Genomic DNA, 18299 nt, shown 5'->3' on the forward strand with positions numbered 1-18299 from the left:
AGAACTTTTGTGACATTCAGAAATTTACAGGGGCCTGTTGGTAGACTTCGAACATGTTCTGTCATTCCCAGCTTTGGGTAGCATTTGGAGAACACTTGTAGAAAATCAGCTATGCTTACAATCATGTTTATTCTTTAGCTATGGTAGCAGGACTTCCTTTAATATGCTAGTGTTCTCTTCTTTTGCAGGGACTGTACGTTTTTGTGGTTTATTTCATTCTGCACAACCAGACGTGTTGCCCTATGAAGGCCAGTTACACAGTGGAAATGAATGGGCACCCGGGACCCAGCACAGCCTTCTTCACACCCGGGAGTGGAATGCCTCCTGTTGGAGGGGAGATCAGCAAGTCTACCCAGAATCTGATCAGCGCTATGGAGGAGGTGCCTGCCCTTGCCCTTTCTCCTTCTCTGTTTCTCTCTCTCACTCTTTGATATACAACCTTTCCATTTTATGGAGTACAAGTTAAATGGTGCCATGTAACTTTTAAATCCTTTTCCTACTGACATTCTCTGATCTCTGGTATTTGCTGTGCTCACCATGGTATCATGTCTGTTATCTAATTCTTTTTCCTCCTTGCTTTGTGAGCTCTATTAACCTGCAGTTTGTACCGGGAAATCAGAGCTCTTTCTTCAAAAGCTTCCTAATTGGTTACGGCAGTGACTGAATCTGCTTCAGAAATGGTTTTTCAAATACCGTTTCTTCCTGAAAATATTTTCACAGCTCTCTTCCTTTACTCATGCCAATCCACTACTTCAATCCCAACAAACAAATAAACCTCCCAATGTTCTCCCTCCACGTCATTTTGGGTTCTTGTGTCTAAATCACATTGCCACCAACCTCTCAGTAGTGCCACCCATAGCATTGGTACCACTGCTTGTATTTTGAAACATACCTGAAGACATTTGTCCAGGAAGAGATGGTAAACAGGTCCCTGACAATTTCTGCAGTGCCTGAGATGTGCTTGCCTACCATTCCTTACACAGCCCATGTTAGTGTCTCTGTATGAAGGAGCCAAGGGGAACAGTATTTGTGTTTGCATCCTGCAAAATGGCAGGAAATCAAAGTGCATATGTCTGAAAAGAAAACAGTTTATACATAGTTAAGTAGGTAAATAGATAATCTACCTGCTCAGTGATATTTTTTTTGTCTTCCGTGTTAATTTAGAAAGTAACTTTATTCATATCAGGCGAAAATTAAGGTAAGTGATCACAAATAAAGTACCATATTTAAAAATCTTGATATGTGTTTAGTACCCTAAAGGGTTCAGCAATCTAGTACCATTTCTATATCCCATAAGCTCTTAAAACTGAATTATTTTCACATCCCAGGTGGTAACAATAGAAACAGATATTTTTAAGATCAGCAGTGTGGGAGTAAATCTTTAAAATAATGGTTTTTGTCTCTTTACTTGGCTACCCAGTTTAGCATTTGTCTAGATCGACACTATACATTAGCCATTAGCCATGTATGTCTGTTTAAATTTAAACTAGCCACAATTAAATAACAATAAAAATTCACTTCCCTGGTGGCGCAGTGGTTGAGAGTCCGCCTGCCGATGCAGGGGACACGGGTTCATGCCCCGGTCTGGGAAGATCCCACATGCCGCGGAGCGGCTGGGCCTGTGAGCCATGGCCGCTGAGCCTGCGCGTCCGGAGCCTGTGCTCCGTAACGGGAGAGGCCACGACAGTGAGAGGCCCACGTACCGCAAAAAAAAAAAAAAAAAATTCACTTCATCAGTCACCCTGGCCACATTCTAGTGTTCCATAGCCACATATATCTGGTAGCTACCGTAATGGAGAACAAATGTCTAAAACATTTGTGGCATCACAGTGCTATACTGAACTGTATTGAACCATCGCTGTGTTGAACAGTGGTAGTCCAGATGTTCCACTTCTTCGTAAAATCCTTTAAGGTTTCATGTTCTCTCAAATTTATTTCTCCAGTACTCAAATCATTTTTCTCAGTGCGAGGCATCCCCGCAGTGTCTCAGAAAACCTTATATTGGGAGGCAGCAGCTGTGACAGTTCAGTTCCTGGCCTGAGCCACTACTTAAATGTTCACTGGGGGTGGAGCGCAGTGGCATACCCTAAAGTGTGCTCTGCATTCCTCAGCGGCTTAGAATTGGCCTTGATCCAGCTGTCAATGAGGCACTGGCAGAGACATTCCAGAAAGCCACGCAGAGAAGGGAAAGCATTAGGAAAGGAAAGATTAAGGGGTGTTTACCAGTAACCACAAGGGAAGCAAATACATTTACTCATTTCAAGATAGAACTATCTTCTTAATCATTTAATTTTTAAAAAGGAGGACTTTAGCATTCTATCAAAGAGCTTTTCTTTTCAATTCAGTATATCCTCATAGATAGCTACTATACTTAAAATTATATGTTGTATCTTAAAGATTTAGGAGGGTTCTCCAGTTCTTATATTTTTAACAGCTTTGTTTGCACATATTCTATGAAAAAATTTAACGTATTGATTGGGTTAAAAAATAATTCTCTTCTTCCACGCATGACAGCTTAGAAATCTACAAGTAATCCTCGTAGAGAAATTGTTTAGCATCGCCAGATTAGACGGTCTCATGGAGAGACTTACTTTTTTCTAAGGAACAAAGGTAAAATTAAAGGTCAATTCTAAACAGTTCAACAGCCCTTTCACTTAGTCTTTGTAATGAGATGCAGAGATAAATAGCTCATACAGATTTCAGGGTAAGTATGTATGTACTCATATTATGGTTTCCTTTTCTCCCAACCCCCACCCAAAAAGGTGCCACCTGACTGGGAGAGAGCATCCTTCCGACAAGCCAGCCAGGCCAGCCCTGACTTAAAGCCAAGCCCACAGAATGGCGCCACGTTCCCTTCCTCTGGAGGATATGGCCAGGGGTCACTAATAGCCGATGAGGAGTCGCAGGAGTTTGATGACTTGATATTTGCATTAAAAACTGGTATGTGAACCCACAGACCCCCTTGGAAGTAGGCACTCTCGCTATGCTACAATTTGTATCTTCTTCCCATGAAGTTGCAAAAGTACAATCAGTCACCCGTACCACATCCCAATTCTCATGACCCATTCCTAATCCTAGCCGAATTCTAGGATATTTTGTTCTTGGCACCAAATATGAGACAACCTAAAAATAATTGACAATTTGCTTTTAAGAAAAAGGAATACTCTAACCAGATGTAACTCTCTCTGCACTGGAATCTTGCTAGAACACCAAGATACTGCTGAGTCATAAGAATCTGGTAGTGATCTCCCTGAGAGAGTGTTGCCTCTGACCTACCAAAGAGAATTTCTTATGGAGTATCTTTGGAGCAGAAACTTTCAAAGGCAACATAATGGGCCTCATATAGTTCTACAGTTTTCAAAGTGCCATCATATATATAGTATTTCATTGGCTCTTCCTATACGTTCAACTCCACTCAACCTGTGACCCCAATGGAGAGTTGTTTTCAAATCAAATATGCAACTTTTTTCTTTTCTTTTTTCCCTCAGAAAAATGTTGAACTGTCACTGTTAGAAAAAGTTCAGTGAACTTTTTCATTTCTAGATGTACAAACATGCAAGAAGATGTGTCCGTGCTCAGATGAACCTATTGAAATAGTTATTCAAAAGTGCATGCTACTATATATATATTCCCATGTCAGATCAGTGCTTGGCAGTTGGTAAACCTTTTGTAGATGTTGTTGGAGAATGAATGAATGAATTCATTTCATGAATGAGTGAAAGAAAAATGAAACTTAGAGTTTGCTTGGAGGAGTAGACATTAGATAAACATGACATAAAGAAGAGTAAAATAAGTAGTGGAAAGAGTTATTAATTATTGAGAATTCAAGGAAATGTTTTTAAAAACCTGCTCAGCTGATTCTTGAAGATATATAGAGCTTAAGTAAGTAAAGAGTGGAAGAAAAGCATTGCAGACTGAGGGAATAGAATTAGCCAAAGCCCAGGGCTGCAGGTGCATGACCTGCTTGGGGAGAAGAAGCATGCAGTGTGGCTGGGAGGGAGGGTGAGTAAAGCCAGGCAGCAGGAGAAAAGCCCAGAAAGTAGTTTACCTACATTGTTAATAAGTTACTGTAGTTCCTCCACTGGGTTTCAGCAAGCACCCTCCTTGGGATATTCCTAGACATCCTTGGTGAAAGGATCCCCTGACCAAGTATATTTGGGAAACTGCAGAGATTCACAACTCACTTGAGCATTTTAGCAGCTCTAAAAAGTCCTAGAGTAAAGAAAACCACTTCACTTAATTTAACTTGGGGCTTCCAGAATACATTTAGTGATAGATTCATTTGGGGGAGCAGAAGACTTCCTGATACCCTGCATAATATTAAAATGCTCTTCAGATGCCATGCTAAGGGATGGGATTTTTATAGAACTCAGTGAGCCATCGAGGTTTTTGAGGAGAGGCACAACATGTTCCCACTGGTTTTGAGGCAAAATAACTCTTAGGGAAGTCTGAAGAATAAATTTAGAAGCAAAATCAGAAAGGCTGAGAGGTGTTTACCATGGTCCCAGGGAATAAGGTTTAGACCTCAAATCTGGTGAGTGGAAAGAAAAAGGACAAGAAGAATGCTGAGGAAACACTGAGAGGACAGTCACCAAAGGCTCCTGCTTCTCACCTAGGTGACTGAGGGATCATACATAGAGCATTTGCTTGTTTATTTGTTTTCAAGGGGAAACTGATGAGTTCAGACTTGGATAATTTGATCATTCTGCCTGGTGGCTCTTCAGGAGTCAAGTTGGGATCTTTGGCGAGGGATCGGGTTTGGAAGTAATGGTCTGAAAGGCATCATGCAGAGATTACATTTGAAGCTATGGGGATGAATAAATTTAGTCTGGAACAGTGGAAGCTAAGAGATGAGAAGAAAAGAAGTGAGGGAGGGAGAGGGAAGAAGGGAAAACACGAGAAAGGAAAAGGAACAAGAAGAACATCTAAGATGATACCTACGTTTAAGCGTAAATAGAAGAGGGTCCCACAGAGGACACTGTAGCATGGTCAGCATGAAAACTAGAGAGAAGTGTTTCATGAAGGAGGAAGGAACAACTGTATAGAATGCCCATTCGAGCTAGGACTGAAAGGGGGCTTTCAGATTACAAATAGTTCCCAGGGTAGATTATGTCCCCAGCACTGCAATGCAGTCAGTTGATGTTACAGCACTGGAAGCATAAAATGAATTCTTGCGACGTAATTAAATTAGATCTGGGTCCTATATATATATAACAAGTACTAAATGCATTCCATTCCGGAATGTATGGAATGGCTTACTTACTTATAGACTGCGTTTAGCATTCCTTAGAGTTCACTAAACTCTTTAGGAAGTAAATACTTTAAAAGACCACAATAGCAGTCTCTAACACTGGCCCCCTCTATTTTTAGAAAAGGTACGATAATAATCAAGTTCCACCCCCTAGATGCTTTCCATCATACAATATGGTCAAATCAAAGGAGCAGTCCACCTGCCACTCCATCCACAGTGGAATTCACAATTGATACATAGGCCAGATGTGGACCACCAGGGAGTTTTATTTGACCTTCATTGCACTTTAACAATTTTTTGTGGCAAAATTTTAAAATTCAGAGATATCCTGTAAAAATCCAGAATATGTTTTAAAACAAAATCTACCAATAGAGTGCTTAAAATCTAACACAACACTGCTTGATTGGAGCTGAGTAATGGCTGCCCCTTTAGACAGGACATGAGCTCTTTAGTTTGTCCAGTGCCCACCAGACCTGTGTCAATGATTTATGTGAGCCTCCCTGGCACCTGTGATGTTTGAGTTTGCAAACCTTGACCTATCTCAGGTCCACCTTAACTGCGGGCCACACCAAGTCAACTACTGGGAACAGTGGGACTTCCAAGTCTTTTTCATTTGAACCCCTAAACAACTTTGAAAAGTTATATTACCCTTTGCATATATCTAAATAAACATCCAAAGGTTTTCATAAGTTTAAATAGAATCAAACAATGTCATTTCTATTATAAATTTTAGGGTTTAAGGGCCTAAGTACCAGAGCAATTTGATACCACTGCTATTCATTTTATTTTAAATATGTACAAGAAAGCTCTTCTTTTACATTTGGGGATTTTACACTATTCTCTTTTCTCTTTGAACTTGTATTACCATTCTACTCCCGACACAGAATTTTATCCTAATGTAATATATTTTATGTTTGAAATTCATTTAATTGGTATAAAATAGAAGCCCTTGTCCCAAAGCCACTCATGGACTTGTTTTTCCATTTGAATTTTAGCCATATTGAATTCCTTAAAGCAAAAAAAAAAAGGACACAAAGGAAAACACTTGACCTTTTTTCATTTTTAAAATAAATTATCTTTCTATGAGAAATTCACATTTCACTCTAAAAAGAGGACATCATATCTTTCAATTAGTTGTTCTTGAAATGCATCAGCCTCTCCACAGGCAAATGAGACATTCAGTTCTAGACTAGTGATGCCATGGTTATTATTAGTTATTTTAATAGAACTTTCCAATGTATCATCAGTGTCCCCAACCAGGACTGTGGGAGAATGAGAACAGTCACCCTGGGACAGCCTCCATTTAGGGAAGAGGAGAAGGTAGAGAGCTAACTAGAACAGATTCAGCCTACACAGAGTGTGAGTCCAGGATGGAGGGGCATGTGCTCTATTTACATCCCTAACAAGAAGTGTTTTTTTATTTTAATGTAATAAAAATGATTTTTTATTTTAAATGTATTCATTTTTAAATCATGGCATTTTTATGTTGATCCAAAGCTGACAAGACTCTAGAAAATGTCAATCTGGGAGCCTGTTGGGCTTAGAAACAGGGTGTTTTTCCACAGGGGCTTCTCCCAGAGGGACTAATCTGATTCTCCATCATCCTTAGTCCCTTAACTTCCTTATTTTACCTCAGACCAATGACACTAAAGTCATGGTAAACTTTTCCATACTGGAAACGTTTTGTTTGTTTTTTTGTTTTGTTTTTTTTATTTTTGGCTGCGTTGGGTCTTCATTGCTGTGCATGGGCTTTCTGTAGTTGTGGCGAGCGGGGACTACTCTTCGTTGCAGTACACAGGCTTCTCACTGCAGTGGCTTCTCTTGTTGTGGCACGTGGGCTCAGTAGTTGTAGCTCGTGGGCTCTAGAGCGCAGGCTCAGCAGCTGTGGTGCACGGGCTTAGTTGCTCTGTGGCATGTGGGATCCTCCTGGACCAGCACTCGAACCTGTGTTCCCTGCATTGGCAGGTGGATTCCTAACCACTGTGCCACCAGGGAAGCCCAAATTTGGAAAGATTTTGATTTTTTTTTTTTCCTCAGAAGAAGATTGAAGGAGTATGATCTTTGTATCACTGCCGCATTTTAAAAGGCCATAGAAAATAAGAATGGGCTCAAAGAGGGTTCAGAGAGCTCTGTGTTGGAATCCTAGCTCTGCAGTCAACTACCTGTGTGACTTTCAGTAACTAACTCAACCTTTCAGTTTCCTCATTTATCAAATGTTCTTTTTTAAAAATTTTATTTATTTTATTTATTTATTTTTGGCTGCATTGGGTCTTTGTTGCTGCACGCAGGCTTTCTCTAGTTGCAGCGAGCGGGGTCTACTATTCCTTGCAGCGTGTGGGCTTCTCATTGCAGTGTCTTCTCTTGTTTGCGGAGCACAGGCTCGAGAAGCGCGGGCTTCAGTAGTTGTGGCATGCAGGCTCAGTAGTTGTGGTACATGGGCTTAGTTGCTCTGCAGCATGTGGGACCTTCCCGGACCAGGGCTCGAACCCGTGTCCCCTGCATTGGCAGGTGGATTCCTAACCACTGTGCCACCAGGGAAGCCCATCAAATAAGTGTTCTTATTGTAAGTTTTCATGAAGTTTGGAGATTGTCTATGTGAAAATTCTACCACAGTGTCTGGCAGAATTTAAATTCAGTATGTGGTATAAATTATTTGTTGGGTTCGATTTGTTGTTACGTTTAAAAACGGTTTTAACTATTCATAATGTGTTCTGTAACACCTGGGTGTTCACTGCACCATAACTATTGAGTGAGGGAGGTTCGTGCTTGAATGTGTGCCAAGGAGTTTGAAATTTATTCTATAGACAAATATGAACACGTGAAACCTGTGGGACAAAGAAGTCACACGAATAGAGCTGCCCCCATAAGAGGCTGTAGGATGTAAAAGACAACACCCTACATCTGGGGTCAGAAGTCCAGTTGGGGGACTTCCCTGGTGGTCCAGTGGTAAAGAATCTGCCTTCCAATGCAGGGGACACGGGTTTGATCCCTGGTCAGGGAACTAAGATCCCACATGCCGCGGGGCAATTAAGCCCACGTGCCACAACTACTGAGCTCGCGCTTCAACTAGAGCCCACGTGCCACAGACTACAGAGCCCACACGCCCTGGAGCACACACCACAACTACAGAGAGAAAACCCACACGCCACAACTACAAAGAGAAAACCCACACGCCACAACTACAGAGAGAAAACCCGCACGCCACAACTACAGAGGAGCCCACGCACCATAAGGAAGAGCCCGCACAACAAAAGATCCCGCACGCCTCAGCGAAGACCCCGCATGCCTCAACTAGGACCCGACGCAGGCAAACAAAGAAAATTGTTTTTAAAAAATTAAAAAAGAAAAGAAGTCCGGTTGGATATCTTCATTCTGTGACTTCCCTGCTGTGTGACGTGGGCAACTCAGTGAACACCTCTGATCCCCATTCAGTCCCTATGTCTGTAAAACAGGACTAATAATCATGCTTTCCTAATTAAAGCATGTTTGAAATGTTGAGGAAAGGAGAGACTCTAGATGAATGTGAATTATTACTTGTAGTTCCTTTGACATTGCCCGTTCAGTCTACCAAGGGGGAGAGTTAACTGTTATCACAGTTGCTGGATTTTTCGTGAATTTTTGGCTTAAAATTTAAACATGAAAATACCTTGCAGAAAATCAGGATACTTACTGCCAAATACCTTCCTAGACCATTGAATGAATTACAAAGAGACAAGAAACCTGGGCTGTGTTCCCAGTTCCGCCGTGTTATACTTGTATGTAGAATGTGTCCTTTCTGAGTCTCAGCAAGGGATTAGGATTTGGGTATTGTGCATTTATGTCAACTGGGAGGAAATTGAAAAGGAGGATGAGGTGGATCATACAGATGTGGTGACTCAGGGGAGGCTGTATCTAGAACTTGCTGACATCTTCCAGGGCTCTGGGCTACTGAACAAGCTGGTGACACCCAGTCGCTTGTAAAGCTGCACCCCACGTTGAACCTTCCAGCCCAGTGTGCTTCATCCCTCACAGTCTGCTCAGCAGGCTCTTAGTTCAGAACTTCTAATGTGCTTTGTCTCCATGCTGGGCAGATGCTTATGCATTCCTAGTGGCATTTAGAGCAGGCCAACCTTGAAATCAGAGGAAGTTGGTGCTCATTTGTTCATTAAACCCCACTCTTCCCTGGTGCTAATGCTGGGGTCCTCGCTGTTTCTCTGTAGTTGACCCCATATTGGGCAACTCTGTTACTCACCGAGATCAAGCTGCTATAGGCCTCAGGGCCTCAGTCACCTTCTCTTTATAAAATGGCAATGTGTCACTGGTCCACTTGGAGGTTCTTCTAAGTCAGACAGTTCCTCTGCTTCCCTGGCAGAGAAACATGGGCCCTTTGTCCTTCAAAGGCAGTGTGGCAAACTCAAATGTTACTCACATGTAGGGCCAAACACCATAACTGATTCAAGAGAGCTGATAAAAACAGTGGCATACCAAAAGGTAGTACCTGGTCCATGTTTTGGTGGTGGTTGTTTTATATAATCCAGAAATACTGGCCCAGTGTTGCCTTGTCTTCTGCTTTTTAAAGAGAACCCCCAAATCTGATTTTTTATTTTAAATGTATTCATTTTTAAATCATGGCAACTAACTAAATTTTTGAATATACATTGTCATTGGTAATATGCTAGTTCTTAATTGAGGAAAGAGTTCACAGGTGTTTGTCAGGTTTTGCTTCATGACTTACATGTACATTATATATAGAGGTACCCTACAATTTATCATCCATACCAGGACAATTCAAGAGAGTAAAAGGGATGTGATTAATAATTTTTTCAGGTATAAACTAGGACTTTTCTTTTCAAATATTGCATCCTCCAGCTCCCTGCTTGAAGGAATAGTGAAAGAAGTATTTGTGAAAGGGTGTGGAAATGGGCCTTGACGGATAGGTAGGAAGACGCTCAGGCTGGATTTACATGGCACTGCAGGACCAGTCAAGAGAAATCACTTTGAGAAAGCTCTCCAATGGGCAAAAGTTGGAATATGTCTATCTGGTGAGGTCCAGCCGGGTTAGGAGTATCTTGAAAGGCAAGGCAGAGGGTTCCAGGCTGACGCAGTTGACAATAGGAACTAATGTTTGTTCTTGAGAAGGCAGTGGAATGCAGAATGGATCAGAGGAACAGAACAGGCAATACAAATGGAAGAGGAATTTTCAAGAACTAGGATGCAGAGCATAATTTATTAATACACTGAGCAAACATTTACTGAACACTCACAGTGTGCTGGGCACTGTCCTATTAGCTAAGAGACATAATCCAATGGGAGAATCTGAAATTTTAAAAGAGAATCATCATGTTTCCAAGGGTAGCAGAGGGGATACTACCTGAGTTGATAATTTATAGGAAGAGTGGAAGCAGCCAAGCTAAAGCGTTGAGGGGGCAGGGAAAGAGCATTCTAGGCAGAAATGCTTGAATAATAACACGGTGGGGAAAGGGAGTGACCAGCAGCTCTAGTGAGACATTAGGCTAGAGAGCAGGCAAGAATCAGGTGGATCGTGCCTTGAAGCTGGGCTGAAGACAAGCCCTCCAGAGGTCAGACCGCAGGAGGAGATGCAAAAGAAAGCAGAATAGCTTTGGAAAGGGTCAACAGAGGACTTCCCTGGTGGCACAGTGGTTAAGAATCCACCTGCCAATGTAGGGGACACGGGTTCGAGCCCTGGTCCACGAAGATCCCACATGCCGCGGAGCAGCTAAACCCATGTGCCACAACTACTGAGCCTGCACTCTAGAGCCCGCGAGCCACAACTACTGAGCCTGCACTCTAGAGCCCGTGAGCCACAACTACTGAGCCCACGTGCCACAACTACTGAAGCCCACACACCTAGAGCCTGTGGTCCACAACAAGAGAAGCCACTGCAATGCGAAGCCCGAGCACCACAAGGAAGAGTAGCCCCCGCTCGCCACAACTAGAGGAAGCCTGTGCGCAGCAACGAAGACCCAACGCAACCAAACATAAATAAATAAATTTATTTAAAAAAGGAAAGAAAGAAAGAGTCAACAGGTCAGTGGATGAGTGGATGAGATGGGCCAGTGCAGTGTCAGAGAAACAAAGCCAGGAAGTGGAGTCTCAGCAGCAGCCTTTAACAGAGAGAGGGTGGGAAGGACAGAGACCCAAAAGAAGGAGGGTTTGGCTAGAAAGAGGTCATTAGTGGGCTCCTGCTTCCATCTCCGAACAGGTTAAGAAGAAGCTAATCCACTATCTTCCCATAGCTACTAACTGCAGAATTGCCTTTCCTACATCTCAGACAGATAGGGAAGTCTCAGCTGCCCAGGCAACTGGTTTTTCACTTCCCTTCTTGTTTGCAGTCTTGTGCCCAGCAGAGGGGGTGGGGCTGGGAACTGTAATCTCTGGTGATTCAGCCAACAGCACACCCTGTGACCACATACCTAGTCCGCGTGTGTGTGTGTGTGTGTGTGTGTGTGTGTGTGTGTGTGTGCGCACGCGCATGAGAGAGTGTGTGTGTGTGTGTTTATGTGTTCCTCTGCACATTACAGAAGAAAACAACAAGGTGTTAGTCTAACATAGTGTCAAGTTTTCTGAATTATTCTGAGTCGTGAAAAAAGTAGTAAACAGTGGAGCGTCCTCAAAACAGAGATTCCAGGCGCTATCTTCAGTTAACAGCTAGCTTTGTGGGATTCTTGTGCGGATCTGTTTTGGCACTGTGTTACATAATTATTTTTATCTTAGGAGCAGATCTGAGTCATTGAGAGCCAGTGTCTTCTGGGCACTGATATGATACCAGGTGTTGTCATGCACAGTTTTCTTCTCGGATGCCTGCCACAGAGTCTCAGCTGAAGGACTTACTAGGTTTGGTACATGTAGGGTTGGAGGTTATATGTTTTCTAACAGCAAATCCTACCCCCCTGCTGAAAAATTCTAATAACTTGCCTGATCCTTTTTATTTTAGTAATCTCCCTATTAAGAAATGCTATTCTTTGGAGTAAGTTATACCTGTCAGCCATGTAGAAACAGAAAAAAAGATTGAGAAGCCAAATTCATGTCTTTAGAAATTAATTTGTACTTATAAAAACTACCAAAAGGAATTTAAAATACAGTTTTATAATTGCTAGGTATTAATAATATTTATTCTAAATGTATAGCTCACTTTTTACTAATATAATAGAAGTAAACGTGTGTTGACTTACTGTAACTTGACCGTTAATTTGCTGGACTAATAGTTGGGCGTTTTGTGTTTATTCTTTTTCTATTGCAGGAGCTGGTATCAGTGTCAGTGATAATGAATCTGGTCAAGGCAGCCAGGAGGGAGGCACCTTGACTGACTCCCAGATCGTAGAACTCAGAAGGATCCCCATCGCCGACACCCACCTCTAGCACCTCAGTAACCATTAGAATGAGGGTACTTCCCTGTTTGTATTGGCTCTGTGCTAAAACTTTCTAAGTACATGCAGCCGTATAATAGGACTCTGTGAATTGTACTGGATGACTAACCCAGAGGTGATTGTTGTGTTTGGAATATAAATTACTTATCTTTGTGCAATCTGAAAATTAACTGCTATAATGAAAGACTGGATTGATTTGTATCAGTTAATAGGATTGGCATGTCAGTTAATAGAATGTACATATTCCAAGAGTATTAGTTGTTTTTTAATGATGCTACATGGCTAACATTGTTTAATAAAAGTAATAACAATCAATAAAAACCATAGAATCCATTTGGCATGACCCAGGCTCATTATTTATGAGGAAATACTGTGCCTGAGCAAAGAAACAAACTCTATCTAGATGATGTCCAGCACCCCATTTCTTCCCGCATTGATACAGGTGATCCAGATTGAAGACTTCACCTTCATTCCTAAAAACCGTAAAATGTATTGTCTGTTGATTTTGTACCTGAGTGTCGACGGAGTACTGTAGTTTACATAGTCTTTCATCAAAAGTATGTATTTCTGCTCATTATAAAATTAGGGATCTGGGGCTTCCCTGGTGGTGCAGTGGTTGAGAGTCCGCCTGCCGATGCAGGGGACACGGGTTCGTGCCCCGGTCCGGGAAGATCCCACATGCCGCGGAGTGGCTGGGCCCGTGAGCCATGGCCGCTGAGCCTGCGTGTCCGGAGCCTGTGCTCCGCAACGGGAGAGGCCACAGCAGTGAGAGGGCCGCGTACTGCAAAAAAAAAAAAAAAAAAATTAAAAACAAATTAAAAAAGAAATTAGGGATCTGAACATTTTCCAGAATGAATGTTCTGTTCCCGGTTAAAAATAACTCCATCAAGCATTTTAGTACAGCTAAGAAGAGGATCATCCAAACAGTGCAGAGTTTGTTTGGGAGAAATATTTCTTGGTTTGGATTTTTCAGTCTTTGTCTTGGAATGAGAAATCAGCAAGTCTGTCCTAGAACAAACCCTATTATGTTCAAGATGATTTCATTGACTATGGTTCCAGAGGAATCATTAAGAACAGAACAAGTTTGTTCTAAGAAAGCCTTTTTGACCTTTTATTTTTGAATTCCTAAGTATTTGGGGGAAAATCAGTAGTCATTTCAAGAAAAAATTTGAAAATCTGCCTAAGGGAAAATTTTGTTCTGTTAATCATTTCACTTAAAACCATAATTAAAACACCCAAGTGTTCTATCATCACTGTGAAGCATGGCTTTATTTTTTATAAAATAAGGTGGCATTACTGATCTTGATGAATTATAAAATGACTCTCCTTTCTTCTTCCTGTTGGTCCTCCCCTACTTCCATTTCCTCATATATTAAGCTTTGATCAGTGACTTTTTAGGTAGGAAACAGAAGCTGCACAACAAAATCAAACAGCCTAAAAGACAAAGGCAGCATCATTGGCAGAGTTATAATCCTTTTTAGGAAGTTTAGAAATGGTGCTAATAAGATTGAATTTACGTTATATGACAAATAAGTTAGTGTCTCTCTCAACCTACAGCATTGTACTGTAGTCTCTTCCAAAATAAGAAGCAATTGATGGAATTGGTTATAAAATAAAAATTTAACATGAAAATTTTAAAATTGGTAATAAGCATTTTAAAATTGTTAATAGGTTTTAATGAATTTGAGGCTAAGATAATGATTACAGAAATGTGAGATTTCATGGTGTGGAATCCATGAGTCATAATTACTATAACATTTTTTTTGCAGATTCCTTGATTCCTATTTGTCACTTAAGGTAAAGTTATTATCAGCATTTTTGAAGTGCCTAAATGGATTATAACTACACCATAATGAATTCTCTAACAAAGACAATTGTCAATAGCTATTTTCATTTCTACGTGTTGTCAGAATTTGGGAAAATCTGACCAAAAACATGACCAATCACAGACACCTTTCTTACTTCAGCTTACTGAATTTCTATTGTTATCCCAAACGCCGTCTTGATAAAGAATCAAAAGAAACTCCTGCCACTGATCAGCATGATTCTTTAAACATTAGAAGGAAAGGGCAAGATTTCTAGAAGCCGCAGTGCTAAAACAAATAAGCTTCATATTCCAACAGCAGCAATATTTTGCCATCCGGTTTCCTCTCAATGTAGAGTGAGATGGGACATCAGCCAGGGAAGGATAGTACCAGGTAGGAGGAAGCAGATCAAATCAAAGTCTTAAAAATGAAAACTCGAAGACTAGAACTAAAACACCTTGTGATCTTTCTTTTTCAGGAGGTTTTATGCTCCCTTTCTCCATGACTTTTTTTTTTTTTTCCGGTACGCGGGCCTCTCACTGTTGTGGCCTCTCCCGTTGCGGAGCACAGGCTCCGGACGCGCAGGCTCAGCGGCCATGGCTCACGGGCCCAGCCGTTCCGGGGCATGTGGGATCTTCCCAGACCGGGGCACCAACCTGTTTCCCCAGCATTGGCAGGCGGACTCTCAACCACTGCGCCACCAGGGAAGCCCCTCTCCATGACATTTTTAAAATAGCTTTATTAAGATAGAATTCACATTCAATACAACTCACCCATTTAAAATGTGCAATTTAGTGGTATTTGATTATATTTCATTATTGGGGGGTTTTACAATTAATTTTTATTGCAGTATAGTTGCTTTACAATGTTGTGTTAGTTTCTGCTGTACAGCAAAGTGAATGAGTTATACGTATACATATATCCCCTCTTTTTTAAAATTTCCTTCCCATTTAGGTCACCACAGAGGATTAAGTAGAGTTCCCTGTGCTATACAGTAGGTTCTCATATTGGGGTTTTTTTAATTGTTGTAAAATATGTGTAACACCAAATTTGCCATTTTAGCCATCTTTAAATGTAGTTTTTAAATTCAGTGATATTAATTATACTCACAATGTTGTATAATCATTACCTCTATTTCCAAAACATTTTTATCACCCTCAGACAGAAACTGTGTATTCATCCCATCTCTTTGACATTTCCTTCCCTCTGTCAGTAGACACCTAACATTTCTTTGGGAAGTGTCTCTGCTTCTGCACTTTTGTAACTATTTAAAATTTGTTTTTCTTGTTGCTTTAGTTTTTTTCTCAACTTTTTTTTTTTTTTTTTTTTTTAGAATGTTAGGGCAAAAAAGAAGGATTTTCCTAATTTGGATGCAAGTGCAGACAGGTATGCATTTGAGGTATGGAGCAGCAGTAGAGCCCACAGAATTCCAACCAAGACAGGAGCCTAGGCAAATGAAAATCATAGTAAGCAAAACACAGAACGAATTCCACCCTGGAACTGTATCTTTGTGTTGGCTTTCAATCTCTTGAGGTGTTTTAGGGTTTAATTAATACTTTCCATGGTTCCTAAATCTGACCAGAGAAGTTTCAATACGCAATGGGGGTATGGCTGGAAAAAGAAAATGCCATTCAGGAATATAGCTCCCAAACAACTTAGCCTTGTGTTTACCAGCACTTAAGATCCACCTTGAGTTTAGCCTTAAGTACTCTGGGTAGATTGTTTGAGGGTAGGTCTCAATCAGATCGGTAGGTAATGTTGAGTTTTCAAAGCAGCTGGGTGGCAGAGTGGATCTCCTCTAGACAGCCTGACCTTGATAGGAACAGAGAAAGCAACATGGGAAATTCTGTGTTTCATGTTGTTTTTAATTGTTAATGGCATGGACTCAGTTCCCCAGTACTGCTCTAGCAGGATGTAAGTCAAAGGACCACATTACCTATAAGTAACATATTTAAAGAATGGACCAAGTGACTGAGGCTTGGAACTCTTCCATTATCTTGAATCTCTTTTAGTCTAATTGACTAGTGAAATAAAGGTGAATGATATTCTTATTGGTAAGATTTAGTTGGTACATTGATGTTGTTATTCAATACATCTCACGTACCTAAACTTTTCACTCATAAAAATAATTTCAGCATCATAATAGAAAACCAAACTCACCTTTGCAAAAATCTACAAAGCCCCAGATGCTTTATTAAACTATAACACATACTAGCACATACAATGAATACATGCACAGTATTTTTAAGAAATAATAGCCCTGAGGGGGAAGAAACTTTACTTCTGTTGTGGTCTGTAACTATTCAAATCACCCTGACAAGTTTGGCAACCCTCTTAATTAAAAATTACTACACTGGAGATAAAAGAGTTTAACAATTATGGTTAATAAACATCTTTTACTTAAGTAACTTACATGGTTTCAGGAAAAGAAGCAAATGGAGAATAACTTTGTTGCCCATCATCTATGACAATGGGATGCAGTTATCAAACACTGTTGCCATGGTCCTTGGGAGCACTATGGGATGCTTCAGTTCAGTGCCCAGCCTGCCCCTGCCGGGGACTCAGCAATGGGGCCCAATAGCTTAGGCAGTGCTGTGAGCACCAGGGTTAGTGCTGAAGTCCCTAGAAAGACTCAGCTCAAGGAAACTGTTAGCATTTGCAGGGCATGAAATGGTATGTTAGTCCTGTGAGAAAAGATAAGTACTCACTGTTTTCTAACAGATAAAAGGATTCCAACTTAAGCAGGGTAAACTATGTTCTTCCCTGTGATTAGCCTTTAGGAGTCTGAGCAAAATCACAGATTTGATATTTTTTTAAAATTTAAGAATGTATTGATACCATTTGTTTTATAATAAGAATGAAGGGAAGAGGCAATGCAAATCATTTCAATATCACTTATTTGATTATATTTATTTCAAAGGTAAGGGTGTATGCTCATGAGAGAGAGAAACAGAAAAGAAAAAGGAAGGAAGGGAGGGAGGGAAAGGAGGAAAAGAAAGAGAGATTGAAAAAAGAATAAAAGAATTCTGGGAGGGCTTCCCTGGTGGTGCAGTGGTTGGGAGTCCGCCTGCCGATGCAGGGGACATGGGTTTGTGCCTCGGTCCGGTAGGATCCCACATGCCGCAGAGCGGCTGGGCCCGTGAGCCATGGCCGCTGAGCCTGCACGTCCGAAGCCTGTGCTCTGCAACGGGAGAGGCCACAACAGTGAGAGGCCCGCGTACGGCCAAAAAAAAAAAAAAAAAATACTGCACGATTCCACTTATAAGGTATCTAAAATAGTCAAATTCACAGAATCAAAGTGTGGAATGGTTGTTGCCTGGGGCTGAGGGCAGGGAGAAATGGGGAGTTACTAGTAAACAGACATAAAGCTTCAGTTAGGCAAGATGAATAAGCTCTAGAGATCTGTTCTTCAATGTTGTACCTATAGGCAACAACACTGTATTGTACATTTAAAGTTTTATAAGAAGGGTAGACCTCATGTTCAGTGTTCTTACCACAATAAAATAAACAATTTTTTAAACTGTTAGCAGGACTGCTTGCTCACTGTTCTTCACTGCAAGTGCTAGCATTGCATGGAGAAGGAAGTTCAAACCATTTTTTTAAATGTTGTCCAGTCTCTTCTGGAACTCCTAGTTAACCTGTCACAGAACCCCTAATGACATCTGCAGAGCCCCAAAAGAGAAACACATATTTGCCTGTAAGCTCCTGAAGAGCAGGAACTACGTCTTACTCGTTTTGGTATCCTGAGCACCTAGCACAATGCCTGGAACAAAGTTGATGACCAATAAATACTTGTTCAACTGAAAAATAATTACCCTATTCGGATAGCTAATTAGAGAATAATTTTTCTTGATCTTTTATAGTTTTAGTTACAGA

General features: G+C 41.0%; 1 protein-coding gene across 1 annotated transcript in view; it reads left to right on the top strand.

Moving 5' to 3' along the window:
- Nucleotides 1–12730, top strand: part of ADGRV1 (adhesion G protein-coupled receptor V1) — a gene marked incomplete at its 5' end in the record, with an annotated part of 563397 nt that extends 550667 nt beyond the window's left edge. Inside the window, 3 exons of the mRNA XM_082650308.1 lie at nt 189–380; nt 2763–2940; nt 12492–12730. Of these exons, the coding sequence (XP_082506434.1) occupies nt 189–380; nt 2763–2940; nt 12492–12610 (489 nt within the window). The 3' untranslated portion in view covers nt 12611–12730. The remainder of the gene's footprint in view (nt 1–188; nt 381–2762; nt 2941–12491) is intronic.
- Nucleotides 12731–18299: the final 5569 nt, after the last annotated feature.

The sequence above is a fragment of the Grampus griseus genome, assembly GCF_964374135.1.
Source record: "Grampus griseus genome assembly, chromosome: 3".
In the NCBI taxonomy this organism is placed as follows: Eukaryota; Metazoa; Chordata; class Mammalia; order Artiodactyla; family Delphinidae; genus Grampus; species Grampus griseus.